The sequence below is a fragment of the Tursiops truncatus genome, chromosome 11, assembly GCF_011762595.2.
Source record: "Tursiops truncatus isolate mTurTru1 chromosome 11, mTurTru1.mat.Y, whole genome shotgun sequence".
Classification (NCBI taxonomy): domain Eukaryota; kingdom Metazoa; phylum Chordata; class Mammalia; order Artiodactyla; family Delphinidae; genus Tursiops; species Tursiops truncatus.
In genome coordinates, this window is record NC_047044.1 from 34,155,166 (window position 1) to 34,179,630 (window position 24,465).

Genomic DNA, 24,465 nt, shown 5'->3' on the forward strand with positions numbered 1-24,465 from the left:
CTCTGTTCTTCCATCCCTCCTTCCACTCCCTTCCTCTTTATTTTCCATCTTTTACTCATTCATCTCAAAATCAACTTTTTGGGAGGCTACAAGATGCATCCACAACAGTGCTAAGTGCTACAAATACACTGATTAAATAAGTAACCTGTTTTCATAGAGTTTATAGTCTAGTTAACAGAGAAAATGAAACATCCTCATTTTCCTATTTCTTTTCCTGAAGTCTCTTCTTACTCTAATCTTATTAGGAGAGGAGACCTTCTTCCTAATAAAGTGTAATCCTGTACTTATGCTCTGAATCTGACAACTTCTCACCTACTGAACTGTCTGCTCCATCCACTATTCCTTCTGTTTACTACTTTGCCATACATTTGTATTCCACTGCCATAAACAAAATCAGTTCATTCCTATCAAAAAAAAAAAAAAAAACCCACACAATACCTGTGCCTGTCCTTCCTCTAGCTATAGATATCACGTATCTTTCTTTCACACGTAAATGATTTAACTCGACTGATCTCCATGTATTGCATACACTCTTAGGCATTTATCCCAGAGAAATGAAAATTTATGAAAATTTCATTAATAAATGAAAATTTATGCTCACACCAAAACAAATGTTCACAACGGTTTTATTCATAATAGTCCCAAACTGGAAACAACCAAAATGTCCCTCAATAGGTGGATAGTTAAACGACTCTAGTACCTCCATACCATCAGCAATAAGAGGCATGAACCACTGATATATGCCACAATACCAATGAATCTCCAGGGAACTACGCTTAGTAAAAAGCCCACAGCAGAAGGTAATAGACTATATGATTCCATTTACATAACACTTCTGAAATACTAAAATTTTATAAAAATGAGGACATATTAGTGATTGCCACTAATGGAGTGGATGGGATTGGAGGAAGGTGGTTATGGTGATAAAAGGGCAACATGAGAGATCCTTGTAGTGTTGGAACTGTTCAGTATCTTGACTGTGGTTAATTAGTGAACATATTCAGATGATAAATAGTGTATTACATAATACACACACAAATGAATACAAATAAAATTGAGGCAATCCGAATAAGATTAGCAGATTATACCAATAGCAATATCCTGGTCGTGATATTATACTAGAGTTAACAAAGCATTACCATAGGGAGACACTGGACAGAGTGTATAAGAGGTATTTCTGCATTATTTCTTTAAGCTGGATGTGAATCTATAATTACCTCAATAAAAATTTATTTTAAAATATTCTAAGTACTAAGAGGACAGTTAAATAAATTATGATAAATCCATAGAATGGAATACTACACAAGTCCTTTAAAAAATGGGTACATTTACTGTACTCCTGTGGAAAGGTAGCCAAGAAGAAATAATTGAACAAAGGCAAGTGGCTGAAAACTACAGAGAGTAACATCTCTTTTGCATAACTATATGCACGTACACACACTTTTTTTAGACAGAAACTTTCTGGAAGAAATTGGGGAACTTTTAATTTTCATTTCATACCTTTATGTTGAGTGATTTTTTTATCATGAATATGTATTACTTTTATAACTTTAAAAGCTAATTTTAAGGTATTCAATTTTACTCATAACCTCCCTCTTCCAAAAGAAAACAAAATAAAACCAGAACCAGTGCAAAATGCTACCTGTAATCAATTAAAATGCGATTCAAAAGCTTTGCTAGGTGGAAAATTAGATTTTTTTTAAACATGGCTATAAAGCAGAATGTACAGATTCACAAAACTTTCTATAGAAAGAAAGGTGGGAGAATAGGGTAAAGGAGACATTTTCATTATATGTCCCTCTCTGCTCATCTACTGGCTCTTTATATCAGCCCTGCCCAATTACATATTTGAGCAACATATTTGATTTTAAATTTTGTAGTAGCAAATTTTTAAAATGTAAAGAGAAACAGGTGAAATTTTAATAATATATTTAATTCAATCCAATATATCCAAAATATTATTTCAACATATAATCAATAGAAAATTATTAATTATAAGGCCAATATAATTACAAAGTTTACATTTTTGTTTTGTAAAATAATTCTTCAATATCCGATGTGTATTTTACACCTACAGCACATTTCAATTCGCACTCGCTGCATTTAAGCCCTCGATAGCCACCCCACCTGTAGCCAGTGGTTACAGGATAGGACAGGGCAGCCCGAGATGGATCCCATTGCAAACAGGCTACAGTAAACTACTTCAAGTTGACAATACACCACTTGGAGTTGGCTAAAGCTGCCAAAAATGGGAAATTTTAAGGAACTCCACCTTTCAACTGTAGTTCTTCAAGTTCCGAATGAACTACCACAAATCTTCAAAACTGAAAGGAGCCTCTCGCTCCACAGACTCGCTCAGCCACACTCTGGGCGCGCGATCCCCGCTTCGCCCTAAAGCCTGGCCGCCGCGGAGAGGGGCCCGGCTCCGCCTGCGCTCCCGCAACTCTGCCTCGCTTCCCCCTACACCAACCACGGCCTTGAGGGGTCTCGGCTCACCCAGCCGCAGCTAAAGCTTCGGCTTTGTTGGAAAACAGCGCCCGGAGCCTCCAAACAAAGAGTAACCACGGCAACTGCCAATCCCAAGGAAGATGGACCTTACCGGTGCCCCAGTAGGACAAACTATCTCTACTCGAAACCAGAACGAACGCTTCATCTCAGGAGCTGGATAAAGAATTTAAAATTCCTTTCAGGTACGTTTTAATATTTAAATAATTTTGGAAAGTATTTAATAAAAAAGGACACTTTGTTACAATTACCCAAGCAGAGGTAGCCTGACCTTTAAATTGTTTCTGACCTATCTATATTTATTATGTGCATCTAGTACATGTTGAGTTGCCCATGTGTAAATTGTACATTCCACAAAACCTTAACCCTGAATAGTGATTTGTGGGGACTGGAAGTATGGAAAAAATGCCAATAAATTGTTTGCCTTCCGTGACAACAGTTTCTTTTAAAAAAGAAAACAAATCAATCAATTATCACGCAATTATCAAAATCAGTTATGAAAAACTTCTAAGTGAATGGATGTGTGGGGTGAGAAGTTTGAAAAATTATTTTCTGTAATATGTTTTACTGTAAAATATTGACGGTGACACACACTTTTAATATAAAACTTGAAGTTTAAGTATATATCATAATATTTAATGTTAACTTAAAAATTCATCAAAGTTTCTTTTTTGGGTGCACAGTGTACAAAATATAAAATTTCATTTTAATTAATAACAGATATCCCTGATTTTAATTTTTTTGAAGTTTGCAAATGAAGCATTAAATTCCAAGGGGAAGTAGTTAAGCATAATTGTAGAAGATATCTGATATACAATAAGCTAAAAGCAAACAATTTCATTGAACCTTTGAAAGAAAATAGACTATATTTCCTGGTAACAACTGAATAATAAAATGTATTGTGTCAACTTAAGAATTAATAACATAGAGTGAGAAACCAGTAGACTTTTGATATTAAAAAAACACATTAGTTCCTCGTTTAAGAAAGATAATGATTTTCAAAAATAAACTACTTCTGGTTTCAGAATTAAATTTTGGGTATTTTCATTATTAAAGTCCATGCTCAAGTAACGTTTTTTCTTTTTCTAGTTTAATTTTGTTGCTGATTTATAAACTATCAAACTCTTCATTTAAAATGCTCAGACTAACATTATGTTGAAATTCACATTAAAAACTCTTAAAATTTTGTTTGTAATTATGAAATTATTCATACTTTTCCCAAAGAATATCAAATCCATTAGTAATAAATTAATTTCTAAAACTAATTTTAAACAACTAATTTGAAGATATTGTCTGAATTGTTTTCCTTCTTAATGCTTACCTTGTCAAACAAATTGATAGCAAAAAAGAAAAACATTGGAAGTTCTTCTGAAGATAAATTAATCCGTGGTGCATGTCTCTACAACTCATACTTTCAAGTTACTTATTAAAAAGAAAAAAAACCTACTCAGGTTAAAGGATTATGGACAAAGTAACATAATCCACTTTCGGCTATAATTTCTAGGAGGAGTGCAATTAAAGAGATTTTTGCTAAACGCTGCCTAGTTAAACAATAGTTTCAAGTTGAACTGATTTACAATCTATGACTATTTGCAAATTCTTAGCAAAGCACACATGATCCCTCACAATCTTTACTGAGTCTACTTCTCCAGCCTTATCTTTCATCTCCTGCCACTCTACCCACGCCCTTGTGCACTTCACTCTAAAGCCTGTGAACGCAGTGTTCCATCTGTCTTGAAAATTGCTGCCTCTACCCTGTGTTTGCCTGACTGGGACCCTCTTAGTCATCCTTCAAGGATTATCTCAAATTCATTGCCTTTCTGAAACTTCCCAGCTCCATTATTCCCAGTCCCCACACCCCCAACACAGTTCAGAGTTGGCCACAGGCTTTAATACTTGATTCCCTAACAGTTTGTCTTATTTATTCATTTTTTGTGTTCCCATCTCCTGGCACTGAGAAGGAACTTAAGAACAGTAATTTAGAGTATTATTTAACTAGTGAAAATGACACCTATGAATAGGTGAATTACTGTAAATTGTCCTTCCCTATAGCATTTATACTATTAAAAAATATCTCTGCTGTTGGACCATTTATTAACTAATCAGGAAATGAACCAAAGAAATACCATACCAGGACCTTATTTGAGTTAGGTAAAAAAATTCTTTGTCTATAGCAAAATAAAATACAAGTCTACCACACTACAAATATTTACTTAGGAACTGCACGAACTTGCATATCTTTGTGTAAGCAAATCTTCATTTTCATTGATGTTGTTTTTAGTATGTGGGGCTTGTGGCTGAAAAGATCACACGTGACCATCTCTTACCATTCTATGCAAACGTTGCTATAGGCTTCCTTGGCTCGTTGCTAAGACACCTTGTTTGTTGTGTTCTAACTCTTTAACTTGAACTGCTTGCTGTGGTCTGAACGATTGTATCCTTCAAAATTCACATGCTGAAGTCCTTACACCCAATATGATGGTGTTAGATATGGTACCTTTAAAAGGAGGTGATTAGTTTATGAGGGTGTATCCCTCATGAATGGAATTAGTGCTCTTAGGAAGAGATCCCACAGAGCTCCCTTTTGCCATGTGAGGATAAAAGAAGTCTGAAACTTTGCATCTTTATCTCAGACTTCCAGCTTCCAGAACTGTGAGAAATAAATTTATGTTGTTTATAGACTACCTAATCTGTGGTATTTTGTTATAGCAGCCCAAATGGACTAAAACCCTACTGTTTGAAGTTACCATGAACATCCTCCTTAACCAAGTCAGCTGACTTTGAGAGTGCAGAATTCTCTTCCTTTTGACATCTGTTTCATGTAACATTATTTTAGAAATTTCTTCCTCAATTGGTTTCCATGAAATCATACTTTGCTTATTTTCTCGTTTCTTAAAGTCTGCTTTAAAAAAAAAATCCAAATTCCTAATTATATCATTCTCTACAATCAAACCTCTGCTCATTTTTGTTGTTGTTTTTGTTGTTGTTTTGCGGTACGCGGGCCTCTCACTGTTGTGGCCTCTCCCGTTGTGGAGCACAGGCTCCGGGCGCGCAGGCTCAGCGGCCATGGCTCACGGGCCCAGCCGCTCTGCGGCATGTGGGATCTTCCCGGACCGGGGCACGAACCCGTGTCCCCTGCATCAGCAGGCGGACTCTCAACCACTGCGCCACCAGGGAAGCCCCTCTGCTCACTTTTATCTATAGTTAATCGCTCATCTCTTTCATTTATTCCCAAGATATCAGCTCTCTATGGATGACTCCCAGTTCTGCATAGCTTATGCTCTCCACTTACCTGCACTCCATCTCCATTGCTTAACCACAAGGGTATCTTTTACCAATTCAAACCCAATTATTAAATATTAAATTTATGGAATTTATGAATTTTTTTCAAACAATTCCAGTGATTCTCACCATTCTTTTATTTTCCCATCGTAAAATATCTTTCTGATCATCTTTGATTCTTTCTTGCTTGTAGTAAAGCATATTGAAATGTATCAAAACCCTCTTTTTCTCCCTCTAATTATCTTTTTACTGCCCTTTCCTATCTATCGGTCATTTTATTTGGCTTTTCCCACCCTAAATCACTTCTTTCCTTCATCTTGGGCACATAGTTACCTCTGCCTCCAACTGAGAATTGCCATGTGATGAATCGCTATGCGCCAATGGAATATGAGCAGAAGAGAAGTATGCAACTTCCACCTCACTTGCTTAAAAGATGCTCGCCTAAGTTTACTCATCCTCTTTCTTTCTGCTGACTGTAAAGGATTACACCTTGAGCAAATTTGGGAGCCATATATTGAACAGGCTGGAGAAAGTGCCATGTTCCTAAGATGATTTCCCAGTAGAGAACCCATTACCCATCTTGGACTGAGAGAGAATAAACTTCAGTTTAGTTTCGTATCTGGGTCCTTTGACAAAACATTTTAGCCTTGAATCAACCCTGCTAATTATTATCAAATCAACAGTCAATCCTCTGCCTTCAACATTTCACACCAGAATCACTGCAGAAATCGCATTCATTAGTCTTCTTTCTCTTTCTCATTCATAGAGAAACAGAGGCTAGGTCTTTGGGCTTAACTTCTCATTCAGACTGTAGAACGAGGATCACAGCTTTCTCATATGCTGCAGTAAATAGAATTGAAGCCAAAATGTAGATCTACAACATCTTGGAAAGAAACTGAAATAAAAATCAAGCAGTCTTTCCAACTGAGTGTCCCATCCAAATAATCCAGGAACTGGAGGAATCCAGGAATAAGACTAGAGGACAGAAACTGAAGAAACCAAATGATAGCGGGAGAGTTTGAAGCAGAGGGTGGAAGATAAAGCCTGGAGAGACTCCTGAAGCTGGGAAGAAGTACCTGGGAAATTTTTAGGAGGAATATGGCCTTGGATTGAAGTAGGGAGGGAAGTGCATGGATACTAACCTAGACATCTCTTACTTATCCACTTTCTAAGGCATCTTTCAGTTCAACAAATGGATTGGGTTTCTTCCTAACTAGGGGCAAACAGCTTCAAGTTAGTCCTACTAACTCTGCTTTTGTTACCAAACCAAACTTGGGCCTGCTCACCCACACGCAGTAAAGCCAATCTACTGACACCAGGTTGTGCTGAAGGAAAGTACGGCATTTATTGCAAGGTGCCAAGCAAGGAGAACAGGCAGCTCCTGCTCAAAAGACCCAAAGTCCCCCATGGCTTTCAGGGAAGGGGTTTTAAAGGCAGTATGAGGGAGACGGTTGCAGGGTGCGTGATCAGCTCGTGCACAGTTCTCTGCCCGGCTGGCATCAAGGTGAAGTTTCAAGCATCATCAACCTTCTGGTTTCCACCAGTCTAGGGTCTATGTTCATATGTCAGCAGTTTTCATCTGGTGGGGGTCTGCTTCCTATAAAAACAACTTAGGAATGTGTGTCAGGCCTTTATCAGTGTCTTTCAGGGAACTGGGGGTTGGATGATTCTGCTATGTAGCAGATTTATAGTCTAAATTGTTACCAGTTCCCCAGCCCAACAGCTCTTCTTTGTTTCTACATCTTCACATTTCCCAATCAACTCTTGAGTCAGCCTTTTGAGACTCAAGGGAGGCCTGGGAGGCTAAAACAAAAGCCTTTTACTTCAAAGGACAGGGACACAAGGGCTTGTATACTGTTTCACTTTCACCAGGTCAATTATGTACTGCATGTATTGAAACATTGTAAACTACAATATTTTTTAAAATACTGAGCCAGCTAGAATTGAAACAACCAGGGAAAAAAGAAAACCCAGAAACATACCCAAGAAAATGTAAAACCTCCATATCTAATAGACCAAGCACCAAAACCGACAAGTATTGATTTTTACATAAATGTTTTAGGAAAATTGGCTATCTGGAAAATAATTTTTATTTAAAACCACCTTAAATTAGTTCCCTTCCTTACACTGTATACCAAAGTAAATTGTAAGCTCATTAAATCATTTAATTCACCTATTCATTGATTCATTCATTCAATAAATATCTATTGCTATTGTACCCACCATGTGTTAGACTCGGGGTTGTAATGGTATACAAGATCTACTCTCTCCACTTAAAGACCTCAGAGTCTACATGGGAAGGAAGACAAGTAAAGATGAAAATAGGCAACGAATAGAGATTAGGGAAAGGCTTCCAAGGCTAGACCTCAGTGAGGAGTTAACATTATTCTGGGAAGAGTTAACATTATTCTGGGAAAGAGAAGGACAGTCAGATGTAAAGGAAAGGTTTCTAGCAAGGAGAACAAGGTGTGTTATGACTGTAAACAAAATAAAATATTTCATTTTCTGAAAACTGCAAGGAGTTCAGTAAGGCAGCTATTGACATGTTCTAAAAATGCCCTCTTGGTCTCGACTGCCTGGCCAAAAAATGCAGATAAAGAAAGAAAGGTACAGTTTCAAGACATCTTCAGTATTTCCTTATATTCAGGAGAGCAAAGGGGAATGTTTTACTGACCGCTGGTATGAGAAGAAAAATATGCAAATAAAGGATGTGAGTAGGCAGAATTATTTAAAGTTATTACTGTGGTGAGTGTTTATTGTAAAAGTTGTGTTTATCTTTTCAGAATCATCAGTATATGGGGAGAAAAAGAATGTTAAGGAAAAACAAAACATTAATTTTTAAATACTTTCTTAATCTCATTAATGGAGCTTTTTTGGTAAGTATCTTCATAATTATTTAGTAAAGAAAATGTGCATTTATATTGACAATTAGTTCAAAAATAAGTATTGGCTATCTTTTTTTGTAGGTTCTTGGACTTTTACTCATGGGATTTGGTGCATGGCTTTTAACAGATAGAAATAATTTTTTCACAGCTTTGGGTATGTATCTATTTTCCTTTCTCTAAATCAAACAAGGAATTCAGTGTTAAACAATTGCATACATGATTTATTCAGCAGGTGGCAGTATTTCTCTAAAATTCATTAAGCACTGTCCAATTTTTCCTCAGAAAGTCTTTGCCAATTGTTCTAAAAGCACCTTATTAAATAATAAGACTTAAATCCAAGACCATAAGGGAGAGGGAATTTTGAAAGAGAGATCTAGGAACTTTGGGCAGGAGAGATGAGAGAAATGGGAGATTGCGGTTGTTCTGCTGACTCTGGACTTTTACAGATCTATAGACTTGAAAGGATAATGGAGATCAAAATAGCTTCACTGCCCAAGTTAAATAATCTCTTTTAAAACTCAGTTACCATATCCTGTCACCATCACATAATTAGAAATAAAATATTCCCTATGGAAACAACTTAAATGTACATCAGTGGATGAATGGATAAAGAGATTTTATATATATAGATAGATAGATAGATATAGACATATAAATATATCTATATCTATCTATCTATCTATATATATAGATATCATATCGTTAGGCACTATCCCATGAGCTGAGGATACAGAAGTGTACAAGAAAGATAAAGGGCCTTTCCTCATGGAGCGTAATTCCAGTGAGGAAGACTAGAAAACAGCACATAGAATGTTCATAATTTGACCCCTGCAAACCTTCCCAGTCTCACCTGCCTGAAACTGTAAATGCCAGCAAGGCTGAGTTTCCTACACACACTGCACCATTCTGTGTCTTAGAATGCTTCCACCATTCCAACCTAGAGACTTCCAATTATAATTTAAAGCCTAAGCCCAGGTGTTACCTTCTCCAGTAATCTTGCATATCTTCACCTTCTCCCCCTACTAGATTAGGTGCTCTTATACCCAGTGGTGTGCTGATAAATGTCCTGGGATGGAGTCTCAGTTTATGGTATTTGCTGATTTCTGTGGTTTAAATAATCCCATGATGGCCAATTTCAAGGTGCCAGTGTGGACTGAGTTGGTTTACAGATTTTGTGAAAATTTAACAGTTGGCTTTTATGTGCCAGAACAATCTGGTTCCAGCACACCACTGCCCATTGCCTCTACTCTTCTCCCATAAAATCTAGGGCATATTTAATTTATTTATCTCCCTTTAAAAACAAATTGTTAAGCACTACATCTGTGCCATAGCACTAAGCATTTAACAGTTAGCCTGTTGACTATATAAATATATATAGTCTCTAGCACAGACAGTTCAGTCTAGATGGGGAGAGAATAAAATACAGTTTTAACGGGACCATATTAGCAATAAACTCAGGGTTTCAGACATGGGAAACTTAACCCACATGTGTTAAGTACTCAGAATATTTTTGATGAATGAATGAATGAATATAAAAATGTTTGGAGGTACATTAGACATAGAAGAATTCACCCTAGAAAAAGTCATCTTCTTTCATAGAAGACAATAAAGATAAGGTAAAGTTAAAGGGACCTTCTGAGATTGAAGAAATTCTCTATCATGTCATTAAAGGAAGAAAAGTTGTTAAGAGCAAGTAAGAGGTGCCAGAATGAGGTTAAAAAAGAGAGAAAGAGAATCCTAGTGGTTTGTTGACAGCTGCCTAGGAAACCTTGGGTTGCTGCATTTATTATTAAATAGAAAACAAATGTCACTTAATAATAGCTGTTTTGTGGATTCCACAGATGAAAATAATCACTTGATAGTATATATTTTTCGAATTTTGATTGGAACTGGTTCTGCTACTGTTCTTCTTTGTCTCTTCGGTTATTTGGGAATTCACAGTGAAATCAGATGGCTTCTAATTCTGGTACGTATTTCATTTCAATAGCCTGAATCTGTATCTTTGATTTTCAGTGTTTGAGTTACACACGTGAGCAAGAATGATTTATGTCACTGTAACACTGCAGTACAATGTGCTCTTGGGAATAAGGCCATGAAGTGCCCCCTCCCAAGAATCTTTTCTAGGTAGAATTTTCTTGGTGAGTTTCCCACGGACTAAATCTGGACCTCAACACTTACACACTTAGATATTAATTTTGAACACAGAGCCAATAAGAATCCATCTCCTAGGGTGAACTACAATTAACCAAACTTAAATCTGAAGACTAAAATCAGAATACAGTATGTTAAAGGCAACGAACAATGAAGTTTAGCAGGGAAAAGGAAACATGGCCTGTAGTCGGCACATTTTCTCCCTGTGGGTGTGCCATGTGGGAAGCTAACTTGTAACTGAGATCACAATTTATAATTTAACAAAAAGAAATACAACTGCTGAGAGGGCCAGACTCTGGCATCTGGCTAGCACACTATCTCTCCGCAGGCATATAACATGAAAAGGTAAATTATAATGAACGTGAGCCATTTATCATACGTGGGATAGGTATGGATCACAATCAGTGGATTCAGGTAAAATACAGCTTTTAACATTTTCTTTAAATCAAATTAGTTTTAATTCACAGGCACTTTCCTGTGAAGCAGATAGGAAATTCAAATGTATCCAACTGTGCCCCTCTTGCCAGGAAGAATGCAGAGATACTTAGCTCTTATGTAGTGCTGAAAGTCTGGGTGGTCACTTTGGATTCTGTTTATCAGTCTACACCAGTTACCATGAAAGCACTCACTTTCCCAGCTGATGTGGTCCCTTCAGGACTACATATTCTGCTGTTTGAATGGCCTAGGACAGCAAAGGCAGCGCTGTTCTTCATCCAGTATATACCAGTACAGGCATATCGGTGAAATTCTTTTGTGAAGGATTGGTAATTAACCATTACCTCAGTTCCTTTCCTGCAGTTCCCCTTCCCTGAGACCTGAGACATTCAACCCTGCCAAGGACACAGCAATTAAAGGAGTCATGCCTGACAGAGGAATTCGTTACTGCCTATTTTTAATAATTGCTGCCTATTATTATTTGAGTATTACCCATGGCAGAGACATTTTAGGCAACACTGGAAACCACACCTTCATTTCCCTCTGGGTCTTGCCTCCTTACCATGGCAATGCCAGGAAGCCAAGTGCTAGCCCCCATTGCTTTGAGAATCTGCAGACTCTAGGATCAGTCTCACAATCTTTTTAGTCTAAAAAAGACTTCACTCTCTCTTCTTACTCTCCTCAAAGGCACAACCTCTGTTCTCAAATTTTATCTTTCTCTTCTCCCAGGGCCTATAACATAATTTTCTCATGGGGCTTCTGATTTTGGATATGGAAACCAGGACAGAAATGATTTGTAGGAAAATTTTAATTTTCTCCTTGCCACAAATTCCCATTTAGGTAAAGGAGACAGAAAGCCTGCTATTAATATAATGTTGTGGTTTGAGGATGGGAAAGGAAGGAGGCAACTTGAGGGAGAAAAACATAAACATCTTATAAGTTTCTGCCTCATGTAATTCAAGTATTAATGGACTGTGACTAAGAAAGCCTGACAGACCCCATCATAAGGAATATACATGCTACTAGGACCTGATAGCTTAGATCCTGAAGCCAAGATACCATTCTCCCTTCCGGACGGTCCATGGAAGAGTATTGCAACATTTTGTAATCACGACACTTTTGCTATTCTCCTCTGAATTTACCAATACTTTTTTGATGGACACACTTTTTCTTTAACCATGTTAATTCACATAGTCAAGCTATGGGCAAATCTTATATAGGCCTAAACACTATTCTCTGGCTTAAAGGTGATTTTCCATGCTCCTACTCTAGTCAAATAGATATTACTTTTGCATTTTAACTCCTTGGGACAATTTCACTTTCCTGTTAAAAGTTCTCCAGCAGTCTCTCACTGTGCTAAGTGCTAATAACATAAATACACTGAATATTTCTTCTGTAAATATCTAACTGCTGTTAAAAAATAATTTTCAAAGGTAAAATCATGAATCACCTATATGAAAATGAGCATGTATCAGAGACTTTATTTATATAATTAATTAATAGAGGAACCAGTAAGAAGTAACAACCAGTTTAAATAAGAATTAAGCTTGTGGAGATTTATATTCTCTATAGACTATTCATTAGCATTTTCATGAATAGTAATCATTTGCATTGCTATGGAAACTTTTGTATTACTATCAGAGTTGTATAAGTTAACTCTTTGCAGAGTTGAATAATAGTTTAGTCAAAGGTAATATTTCATATTCCCATTGAATCAGAAACCTGGGAGGGTCCACAGACAATAAGCAGCTTGCCATTGAAAAGAAACCCAGTGACTTTTTTAAAACAATTGTTTTGCGCAGTTTTCCCTTTCTCTACCTGTCTTCACTACTATCCCTTGGCAGTGAAGATTAAGTAAGGTGTTGTGTGTAGAAGTATTAAAAATCTAAACTTCTAAATGGATCTAAAGACCATATTTTTGTCTCTGAAAATAGGAAATATATTTGTCAAGTAAGCAATTTTAATGGACTATTTTAAAGTACTAAATGGTTAAAATAGGTGAAACTAAGAATACTAACAGTAAATCATCCTTGCTTATATTGATATTTTAGTTAGTAAAATATTCAGACTGCTAACTTTTAAAATTATTTTGAATTCTAGATAATATGTATCACTATTCACTGCTATGATGAAGAAGATTGCAGTGGCCATATGTTTAAAAAAAAGAAAATAGTCAAATAATGTGAAAATCATTTTGTTTGGCTTTGGATAGAAGTATTTTCAGTTTTCAAAGAAATAGTCCAAATGTGCATACAGATTAACTTTACTATTGCCATTGCCTTTGTTACTTTCTCATTATTTTTATTGTTGTTGCTGTTGTTACTTTGTGCATGATGGAATAGTTTACATGGTAGGTCACAATTTAGTGAGTTTTCCACTGGTAGCAGAATGGTGTAAGTGGAGGTCTAGATATTTAAGTTCCCCTCTATGACAGTTTTAGATCTGAATGAAGAAGGTATCATCATCAACTCCATTAGACCAAGTAGTCTGTTAGAGTTCTCATGAAGCACTATCACTTCTTTCTATCTTACTCTTATCCAAATGTTCACTGATTTTTTTTCTTTGCCTTTTGTTTCAATAATTTCACTCATGTATGAGAACAGGAAACTTCAGCAATACCTATGTATTTTAAGACTGTACGTTTCATGTGATGTGCATTTTCCCATCATTGTAGCATCTAAAAATATATTAGGAGCATAGTTCTCATTTCTGTGTTTCTTTTGTTTTAGTATGCAGTACTGTTAATGTGGGCCTTTGGTGTTCAAGTTGTACTTTCAGCACTCATCTTCACAAAGAAAGAGGAGGTATGGAAACATCATCCTTTTATTTGAAAAGTAAAGAAAAGCAGATACTTTAGATTATTGAGACCTAAACCTATATTAAAAGCTAAAGGTAAATGTTTTTTGGGGAAAAAAAGGATTCAATGGAAGTACTAGAATTCCATATAGGAAGGGGACAGGGGTCAGATTGGAATGGTGGGCTAGGAGAACTTGTCTTTAACTCTGTCTGCAGAAGATTGAGAATGTTGTAAATAACAAAGAATGTAGGGGAAGAGGAGATGATGCTTATTGTGGGATATCCAAAATTGGCCCCCCAGCCAACCCTGGCTGCCACTGCTGACTCCATCACTGTACTATATTCTATTTTTGTAAAGAAATACCTTTAGATTTGTACAAATTTTAAATTTAGCAATTTCATTTAAATAAGATTATTGAATAATTCATATATTTTGTACAGGTATGGTCATGAGTGATACAGTTAACTAGAACAAGATTTATATTTTTCAAGTCAAGTTCAAAAAAGCACATAATAAATTACCTGAAAAACCTTTTTGGTAGCAAAACTTACCTATTACAGCCTACAGACTTTTAATTCTTTAAGAAATGTCAGTGTTTCAGTACAGTCAAGGTCTGACTTTGTCTCATGGGAGACTCTCCTGTAGCAATAAGAGCATGGACTTGAAGTCATACAGATCGGCATGTGACTAGATAACAAGCCATTTAACATCCCTGAACCTATGTCTTCATCTACCTACCTTATAGAGTTATCATTAACCGACGATTATAAAGTTCCTGTTATAGAGTAGCTATTTGGGAGCTCTCTACCTTCCCTCAATTGATTTTGAAGGAGAACCTGATTAATTTCTAGGCTTCCTAGCCTTCAGATTCTTTCTATATATCAACTCCTAATTAATGGCCAAACCTCGACAAAATCTTTCCTATACAACACCATTGCCCTCCAATTTCATTTGCTCTCTTGTGCTTGGCATCTATCCTGGATATCTAATTATCTAGGGCCTGTTGTTAATGGTTTGGCATTTGGAGCTAAAATTTCTTCTTTCCATATCCAAAATGTGTGTGTGTGTGTGTGTGTGTGTGTGTGTGTGCGCGCGCGCACACTCAAGTGAGTCCTATAAAGCTGTTTTGGTGGCAAAGCACCAGATCCCAACCCATCAGCCTCTAACTTTTGGACCTGGTGATGGAACCTGAATATCACACTTAAGGACCCTTAACACATGAATATAGTTAATCAGTGGCACCCATATTTATTTATTATTCACATACTCCTCTCTACCTATTTTAAGAATAAGAACTATCATTTACTAATAACTACCATGTGCCAGAGACTGTGATAAGCACTTTACTGGCACTACATTATTGACGCTCACAACAACTCCTAGAGATGCATTGTAAATCCTTCTTTCTAGGACAGGAAACTGAGGCTTTGAAAGGAGAACACACATGCTAAAATACATCATAGCCAAATGAAGGAGTCTGCACTCTAACCTTATTAACTGATCCCAGAAATGACAGCTTTGTTTACATCACTTGCTTTCTACATTCAGACTGGACTGAGTTCTCATGAGCCTCTAAATATTTCATGTCATTTACAGTGCCTAACTCAGTGCTGGAGATGCACTAGGTCTTCATGGGTTGTTTGTCATATTGAATATGTGTGAGGGAATTTTACTTATATAGTAGCCACCTAGATTATATATGAAAATCATTTTTACTCTTATGTACTAAGGTGTGATTCATATGCACTCTGAATCTCCCAAGTAATGCTTTAGAAGATAAGTAAGGACATAAGTCTGCCCCCTCTCCACAAAAATATAAAATGGAAAAACATCATTTTCTATTCTAAATAAAAATTAACTTAGGGAATATGTTAAATTGATCACTTATAGATCTAAATAACATGTTATTTTATTCCAATCTTCTTAAATGTATTAAAGCATAGATATGTAAGTGGGTAAAAGTTTAACTTGTACAGATGTCTTAATTATTGTAGTATTCCCACCAGTTATTTAGTTTTCATTATTAAAGAACAGCATATTACAATGAGAAATTATTAGACTAGAATCCAAATGAATTATATTTAGAAGTCTCAGCTCCTCTTCTTTATTCATGTAAACAAAGCAAATAATCATATTCTCTGAGTATCTATATCCGTGTTCATAAAATACAAATAATGTCTGGCCTTTCTACCATTTTTGGGGGGGCCTCACCGTGCAGCATGCGGGATCCTAGTTCCCTGACCACGGATCAAACCCTTGCCCCTGCAGTGCAAGTGCAGAGTCCTAACCACTAGACCTCCAGGGAAGTCCCTGGCCTTTCTACCTTTTGCTATTTTACAGGACCAAGTTAGGAATTAGTTATGAAAGTCATATAAACTTCTAAATGCTTAAGAAAGTTCCTACTAAAAACTACCTTTGCAAAATCTAGATTTCAAAATAGCAGTTTTCCTCCAAACTTTCACATGATTGTTTTTGTTTTAGCATTGTGAAAAGACTTTTTTTAATTAAAAATCATAATTCTTGTAAAAATATACAATAGACACAGGTCAATAATTTTATTTAACATCTTGTTTAATGCAGGAACCAGTTAAGATATAAAAACCAATTCAAAGGAGAGTCCAAAGAGAAGACACTACAAAACCGAAACAAAACAGGCTTGGAAAGGGGACAGATCGATTCCATCCCCACCAGGAAAAATTCATCTGCATTTCTCTGACAAAGAATCATTTGCCTAACTACAGTTTTCTACAACTTACAAAGTTGTAAGATAAATTAAAAACTAGGAAACGTACAGACTCGTAGAAACAGAGGACCCTGAATGTGTACTAGAGAAAGCCTAGTTTTCATTGAAAAGATCCTCAGCCATTTTTTTTGGTCCATTTAAAAGCCTTTCACAATTTTTCCTGAGGGTGTAAAAAGAAATGTAGAACCCTTCGACACTCAGGAGAACAGCACATAACTTTCTCCCTAACCAGAAACCAAGTCTAATGTAGTCTTCCTATAGATCACAGTGTGAAAGACCAAAGGCCTCCACACTCACTGATTGCTAAAAATAGTTATAAGGAAGAAAAAAACACCTAGAAATAATTAGAAAACAACAAACTGACTTTGAATACTTTTTATGAGGAACCATAAGGAAAGTTTCTATCAAATTTTCACTTTTAATAAAATTTTCAACAGGTTCACCAAATATGGCAGGATAAAATTGATTCAGTCATTTCTGAGTATGGATCTAAGGACTTGCCTGAAGACATACCCAAGTGGACGATTCTAAATGCCTTGCAGAAAACAGTAAGATGAAATTAGCGTAAAACTAAAAATTAGACGCCAAAGGTGACTGCTGCTGAGAAATGGGGAGAGAAGGAAGGACAGGGAATGGGGCACAGGAATTAGAGGCTCTTGTATTTCATCTAAACCAACAGGGTGGGATAGGATTGTCTCAACTTAAGATCTTGAGTTTTATCTTTCTTTTGTAATGTGTATCTCCTTTTCTGGGTTAATTGATGTGCATTTTAACCTGAATTCATGTGTAAAAGTGTTGGGAGTCTACTGCCAAGTGGAATAATCTACCCTGTCGCCCCCATGGGGAGATAGGGTCTAAGCACAGCCCCTGCTGGCAGCATAGTATCCTGGTGGTTACCATTTGAGCCTGAACATCAGGTTTGCCACGCAGTAACTTTGTGATGCTGGATAAGAAACCACCTTTTTTTTTTTCTGCGGTACGCGGGCCTCTCGCTGCCACGGCCCCTCCCGCCACGGAGCACAGGATCCAGATGCGCAGGCCCAGCGGCCATGGCTCACGGGCCCATCCGCTCCGCGGCATGTGGGATCTTCCCGGACCGGGTCACGAACCCGCGTCCCCCGCATCGGCAGGCGGACTCCCAACCACTGGGCCACCAGGGAAGCCCAAGAAACCTTCTTAACTTCACGTACCATATTAACAAAATAGATAGGCAGAATGACCCCTACCTCTGGTTGTTAAGAATAAAGGAAGTAATGTAGGGAGTATAGAGAAAGGCTTGGATCTGGGACATAGTAAGCAACTAATACTTGTTAGCTAATGTTGTTAGCATTATTATTTTCACAGTTCAGATTTTTCTCGGCAAGGTAAGGGAGTGTGTGTAGTCAGCCAAATTGTTTACAAGAGTAGATCAGAAGGGGAACATAGTAAGTGCTTTACACCAAAAAAAAAAAAAAAAAAGCAAACATTTAATAGCACCAGGCCCTTTTACAGGTGCTTTTCATATATTAACTCATTTAGTCCTCCCAACCCAATGAGTTAAGAACCGTTATCTTCGTTTTATAGATGAAGGTCAGAGAAATTCAGTAACTTAGCCAGTATCGCTTGGCTAATAAGTGGCAGAGCCAAGATTCAATCCCAGACAATCTAGCACTAGATTTTGTATTCAGCTACTACACCAGAGCCTCACATAAGCATAGTTATTATTTTTAGTATATTTAATAACAGAAATGCTTTTTAGGAGAATTTAAATGTATTATAAATGATTTTCTTCATCTTATGTTTTTCACTGATGTATGTGATCTGAACATGTATTGCATTTTCAGATTGCATTATGACTGATAGCAGGGTATCAAATCTTAGGAAGGTTTGATACCCTAAGAAAGTAGTAATAACCTTGAGTCTTTATGTATATTTAACACATATGGCAGCACATGTTGGATAAATTATAAAGAAAACTGTTATAGTTAAGAGAAGGTGTGGCTAAGGTGATTCTCTCTTCTGTTCTGGATCTAAACATGGTTTAGTAAATCAAGTATATCTTTCATCCTGAGCTTCTATAAGGTAAATTCAGATATAACAATTTCATTCATACATAGCCCACTTATATGAGTAGAGATCTTTAGCTCTGGTTAACATCAACCATAGCAGCAACAAGGTAATGGATTAAACAAACAAAAATATACTTATTGTTTTAATTCACTACATTTGAATGGAGAATAAATTAATAAATTTATCACAAAACCACTTTAATATGCATAGGAGTCATATAATTAACTGCATTTTCAATATTTTATAGTAAAATTTATAGAATCTTTTTTCTAGTTACAGTGTTGTGGCCAAAAAAATTACACAGATTGGTTGAAGAATAAGAATAAAGAAAATTCAGAACAGGTGCCATGTTCTTGCACAAATTCTACATTAAGAAAGTGGTTTTGTGATGAGCCACTGAATGCAACTTACCTAGAGGTAAATGTAAGTTAAGGCTTCTCCAAGTGTTTATGGTACCTTTTTTTTTGCAAGTCATTTTAGAATTCTGAGCAATTTTTTATATTAAAAACAATGTCATTCATGGTTATTAGGTTCTTAAGCAACTTAACTAAAATGAAACCACAGCAAGGTGAATTGTATTATTTGTTATATAACAAATTAATTAAACTTGCTGGAGTATGTGATATAAGTTCTCCTAGAACTTGGGATACCATCAACTTTCTCCTCAACCATCCTTTGATGAAAGAGGCACTTTTGACAAATCTCTGTTGTGTAGGATTGGTAGAGGAGCTGCAATAGCAGAAGTAAAGAGGCATGAGGTTTGGCAAAAACTGAGGGAGGAAACCCCAGCAGTGACAAAAATGGTGTTTAGGTAAAGGTGGCAGAAGCAAGAGTAGAAGTTCATCTGTAGCAACTGCTATTTACAGATACAGAATATTGATAAACTAGGGATTTCCATCCCAAGAACTTTTAATTCTTTTGTAGTTTATATACTGATGTTATTCTATTTTTAAGATGTATCTTTCAATAACATAATTCATTCATAGATAAATGGAGTATTATGTTTCTTAAAAGATTCTCCTATTTGGGAAGTATCACTTTAGGCAGTAGTATGCTGAATTACAGTAGCGTGTAGAAAACCAAATCCCTCTCAAAACTAAATTTCTGATTTCAACTACATGACAACATCTTAGCAACTTTAAAAGTAGCAACCGAGGTGTCCTGCAATTATATGAAGCTTTCTGGGCTAGTAAGTCCAGTCTCCAGTTAGACATTGACTTGCTTTTTAGACTTTGGTAAATTACTAATCTCTGTGTCTCTTCTTTTTTGTAATAGAATTATGTATAAAAACACTTCCAAAAAAAAAAAAAAAATTTCCATCTCCAAGTCAGCCTAAGTAAGTTCTTTTCCTTAGGGTTGTGAAAATAAAATCAACACATGGTATCATACTAATGCTTTAACATTAATTGGAATTAACTTTGGACTTTTGGCTTCAGAGGTAAGCTTTTGTTTATATGTTTAAAGATAAAAAATTTAAGTATAAACTATATAGGATAAACTGTAGAACAACCCGGTGGAGACCTAATCAGACAAATTAATCCAATAGGAGCCAGGACACTGAGACTGTTCACACCCAGGAGAGGAATAGGTCCCAACTGGAGGTGATATCCCTAAGTCAGCCTGGGTGGAGTCTGTTAATAAGTTATCATCCTGGGAGGTGGTGATTTCATTGCTTTGTGATTTTTTTAGAAATATCAATACTTCTTATCTCGGCAGTGAGAGGACCATGTTTGGCAGTCTGCAAGCTGGCAAATTTCTTAAATCTAGGCTGATGTTTGACATTAGTAAATCTATTCACTCAAATACTCATTTGTTCATTGCCTCAATCATTCATTCAATAAATTTGGAGGGGGGGGGAGAACATCTACTGTGTGTCAGGTACTGTACTAGATGTTAGAGATACAATGGGAAGCCAAATCTACATATTCCTTGACCTCCAGGGTGCCAACTGCAGAATCAAGGTTCAGAAGTAGTATTTCATTCTCCAGTTTCAGTGAAGACTGATGAAAGCTAGGGAAGGCTATGGATTCAAAGAAACTGTGAGAGTGGATAGATTATTACTGTGTAGACTAAAAGGTTGGAAAATACGTAATATGTGGTTTGGCCAAAATAGGATACCAAATTTAATTTTATGTTGATCCACAAAGGCACTGACCTAAAGTTCCATAAATTCTCTTCAGCTGGTAACAGTGTTAGTCTCAGGATAGTGGTAAGCAAGACATTTTTATAAGCACCGATATCATTCTTTTTAAATGTTTATTCTCTATTCATGCTGAGGTATTTAAGGCAAGACTGAATGGGGGATATTATCTGTGCTCCATTTTATCATCTACCCTTTGCAGACCACCTTTCATGATCCTGTAACAAAAGGAGGGAGTTTTGTAGGAGTGATGACAAAGTTAGAAAGATGATGAACACAAAACATCAGCAGTTCATCAAGGCATCTAGCCCAATGATAGCCCATGTAATTAAAACTGAGCAGTCTATTCCTTAGCCCCCTCTATAAATGAACTTGGTGACAGCTGGGTTACCCTACAAGACTCATTCTGCAGACTTCTTATCCACAACCATATGTACCTTACTCTGAAATTTTCTTATTCTCCTTGATCCCTTTTCCATTTACAGAATACATTTTGGTGATCATATAGTATTAGCTTTACAAATTATTCTTATTGATTACATTTTGATCTCTTATTGTTTCCTTTTTTTTCCAGGTTTTGCAATTCTCATTAACCGTTTCCTTCTTTAGACACATCAAGAATAGAATATATGCAGAAAAGTGATCTTTAGATTTTAATTTGTCCAGAAGAAACCAGTTAATTCTCAAAATAATCACGTTGTATTCTTCTAGTCCAAAAAATTAAAAAGTTTTGAATTATATTCATTAAGTTTAAGATTTATTCAAGTCATTGATTATATGTAACACAGAATTATTGGATATTTTAATGAATCAGCCCATGAAATTTTTATTAATTTGGTTTTTCAAAATATCAAATTCTGGAGAGATTGGAATTTACATATATACAATATTGATACTATGTGTAAAATACATAACTAATGAGAACCTACTGTATAGCACAAGGAACTCTACTCAATGCTCTGTGGTGACCTAAATGGGAAGGAAATCCAAAAAAGAGGGGATATATGTATACATATAGCTGATTCACTTCGCTGTACAGTAGAAACTAACACAACATTGTAAAGCAACTATACTCCAATAAAAATTAATGTAAAAAAATACCAAATTCCGTAGCTTATGACTTTACCTTGACTTATTTTATGAATTTAGAGAATATCATCATATATGCTAATTTCAAAATATGGTAAATTATCACATATATTTTGAGTTTCTTATGTAGAAAAAATACCTATATGATGTTCAGAAAACACTAAGTAAGCAATTATAACATATACTTTTGCAAATTTAAGGAAACAATACTGATTTATAGGAGATTTAAAAGAAAGATTGAAAAATCTTCATGACACTACATCCACATTGAATTAATAATTTATTTCTCTCTTCTTATAGTGCTTGCAAGTGAATAATAAATTTAAAATTTGACAGATTTGGATATACTTTAGTGGCAATAATAAAATATTAAAATAACAATGAATTTTTAACTATAGCAAAAATAATCTATTCTAAATACTCATTGAATTCTCATACTCATTACTTTCTCCTCATTTTTTCCCTTTTTTTATAAGTTTTGTTCTGTGCATGTATGCACAATTCTCTGAAGGATATAAAAATAACCTACCTGTTCTATTTTCCTAACAATGATACTGTGAGAACAGAAAAAAAGTCCTTTGAAAAAATAAAAGCTGCTATACAGATATGAGGTATTATCATATCATTGCTGTCCTTTATAGGAAAAGGCTGCCTTGACCTTGAGGAAATGAAGAAAGAATAGATTAACTGAAGATCCTGCATAGAAGGATCTGCTCCTATAGAAGGCTCACTCTTATTTACTAATTCAACCATATCTCTTTTCATCTGTCTATTCAGTACACTGCAGATTACAGAGACCTATGGACTTTTTTTTTTTTAGTCAGCACAAAAGAAAATAGAATAACCATTTTTTCTGAAGTGACCTGTAAATAGACATGCCTTCTAAATTTAAGGGAAATTCTCTTGGGATTTAAAGCTCATTTTCAAATTCCTGTTTTCTCTAAAATATGCCACAGGAACACACTGATAGCAAAAATCTCTCTCCTACTTGGGAGTTGAGAACCAACTTATTTGTAATCAAATAAATATTATAGAAATATATTCTGATATATTTGTTTTTTGTATCAAGGAAACAAAAAAGGTCTCTAGATACTAGATTGCCTATTTTTAGCTACTACAGTTAAATCACAAAATATATGCACTACTGATCAAATCTATCACCTTTATGATTTTAGGAAACATTGTCTTAAAAGATGTTGCTTTACATCTTGAATAAAATAAAGACTTACTTGGTAAGATAGAGTAGATCAGGATCATATCTCTCTCAATATTTGTTTTTCATTTCTGAAATAGAAAACGTAGAAAGTTCTGAAAATCAATCTGGATCACAGTGAATTAAAATTAAGGGCAACACATAATCCTGACTTCCCCTGCAAGTTGTTATATCACTTGCAAAATACATTTAGCTTACTTCAGGCTCCCCATTTTAATTATGTTTCCAAAAATCAGGACTGTTTTGTGATGGTACTATATAAGTGACCTACTTAAAAATTCCTTTTATCTTCTTTTCTTCTTCCAGATAAATATGCATGCATTCAGTCAACAAGCATTTATGAAGAACCTACTATGTACCAGAGACATTACTCACTTAGGAGATATGAAGATGAATAGATAACATGTATAGTTCCTCTTCAGGGCTAGCTTCAGGAGCATACAACCTGTCTTTAGAAGAGCTCCACACTTGGCTTAATACTTGGCAGTTGCCATCTTGAAATTCTTAACTTTTGAACAAGGGACCTCACATTCACATTTTGCGCTGGGCTCTCTAAACTAGGTAACGAGCCCTGTCCCTGTAGTTAAACTCAGAGTCAGTCACACATCCTGACATGTGAACAAATAAATTGTGTGCATGTTATAGTTTTTATGGACACCCAGAAGGAAAATGCCTAAGTTTGCTTTAGGAAATCAGAGAGCACTTCAAAAAGGAGAGTCACTCATTCAACAGTTACTTATTGAGCAACTGCTACTTCTTGGGCACTGTTCTAAGTGCTAGAGAAAGAGTAGTGGATAAAACAAAGCAAACAAAATATCAGGAAGGTTACATTCAAGTCAGCAGAGCCAAACAACAACATATAAACAAAATTATTATGTCAGATGGTGGGAAGTGCTATAGAGAAAAAATAAGTCAGGAAGTAGAATAAGGAGTGTTGGGGAATTATGAAGATTGCAGTTTGAAATAGGCTGTACATAGATGGCCTCATGGAGAAAATGACTTTCGAAAGAAGAACCAAAGGAAATGAGAGGATAAGGGGAAAGAGCACTTCAAGCAAGAGGAAACAGCAAGTAGGAAGGAAGAAAGGGTCTGAGACAAAAGTGACCTGTAAAGCCTTGCTCAGTACTTCACAGTATAGGTGGCCAATAAATGTTAATGATCTTTAATGGGTCAGAT

The 24,465-nt window shown here is 35.9% G+C and overlaps 1 protein-coding gene across 1 annotated transcript; it reads left to right on the forward strand.

The window, feature by feature from the left end:
* The first annotated feature begins 8,597 nt into the window (after nt 1-8,597).
* TSPAN19 (tetraspanin 19) lies at nt 8,598-21,841 on the forward strand. Its single transcript, XM_019952214.3, has 8 exons — nt 8,598-8,663; nt 8,754-8,826; nt 10,514-10,638; nt 13,988-14,062; nt 17,236-17,346; nt 19,121-19,264; nt 20,202-20,285; nt 21,562-21,841. The coding sequence occupies exons 1-8, from the start codon at nt 8,598-8,600 to the stop codon at nt 21,628-21,630; spliced, it is 747 nt and encodes a 248-aa protein (XP_019807773.2). The 3' UTR covers nt 21,631-21,841.
* The last annotated feature ends 2,624 nt before the right edge of the window (nt 21,842-24,465 follow it).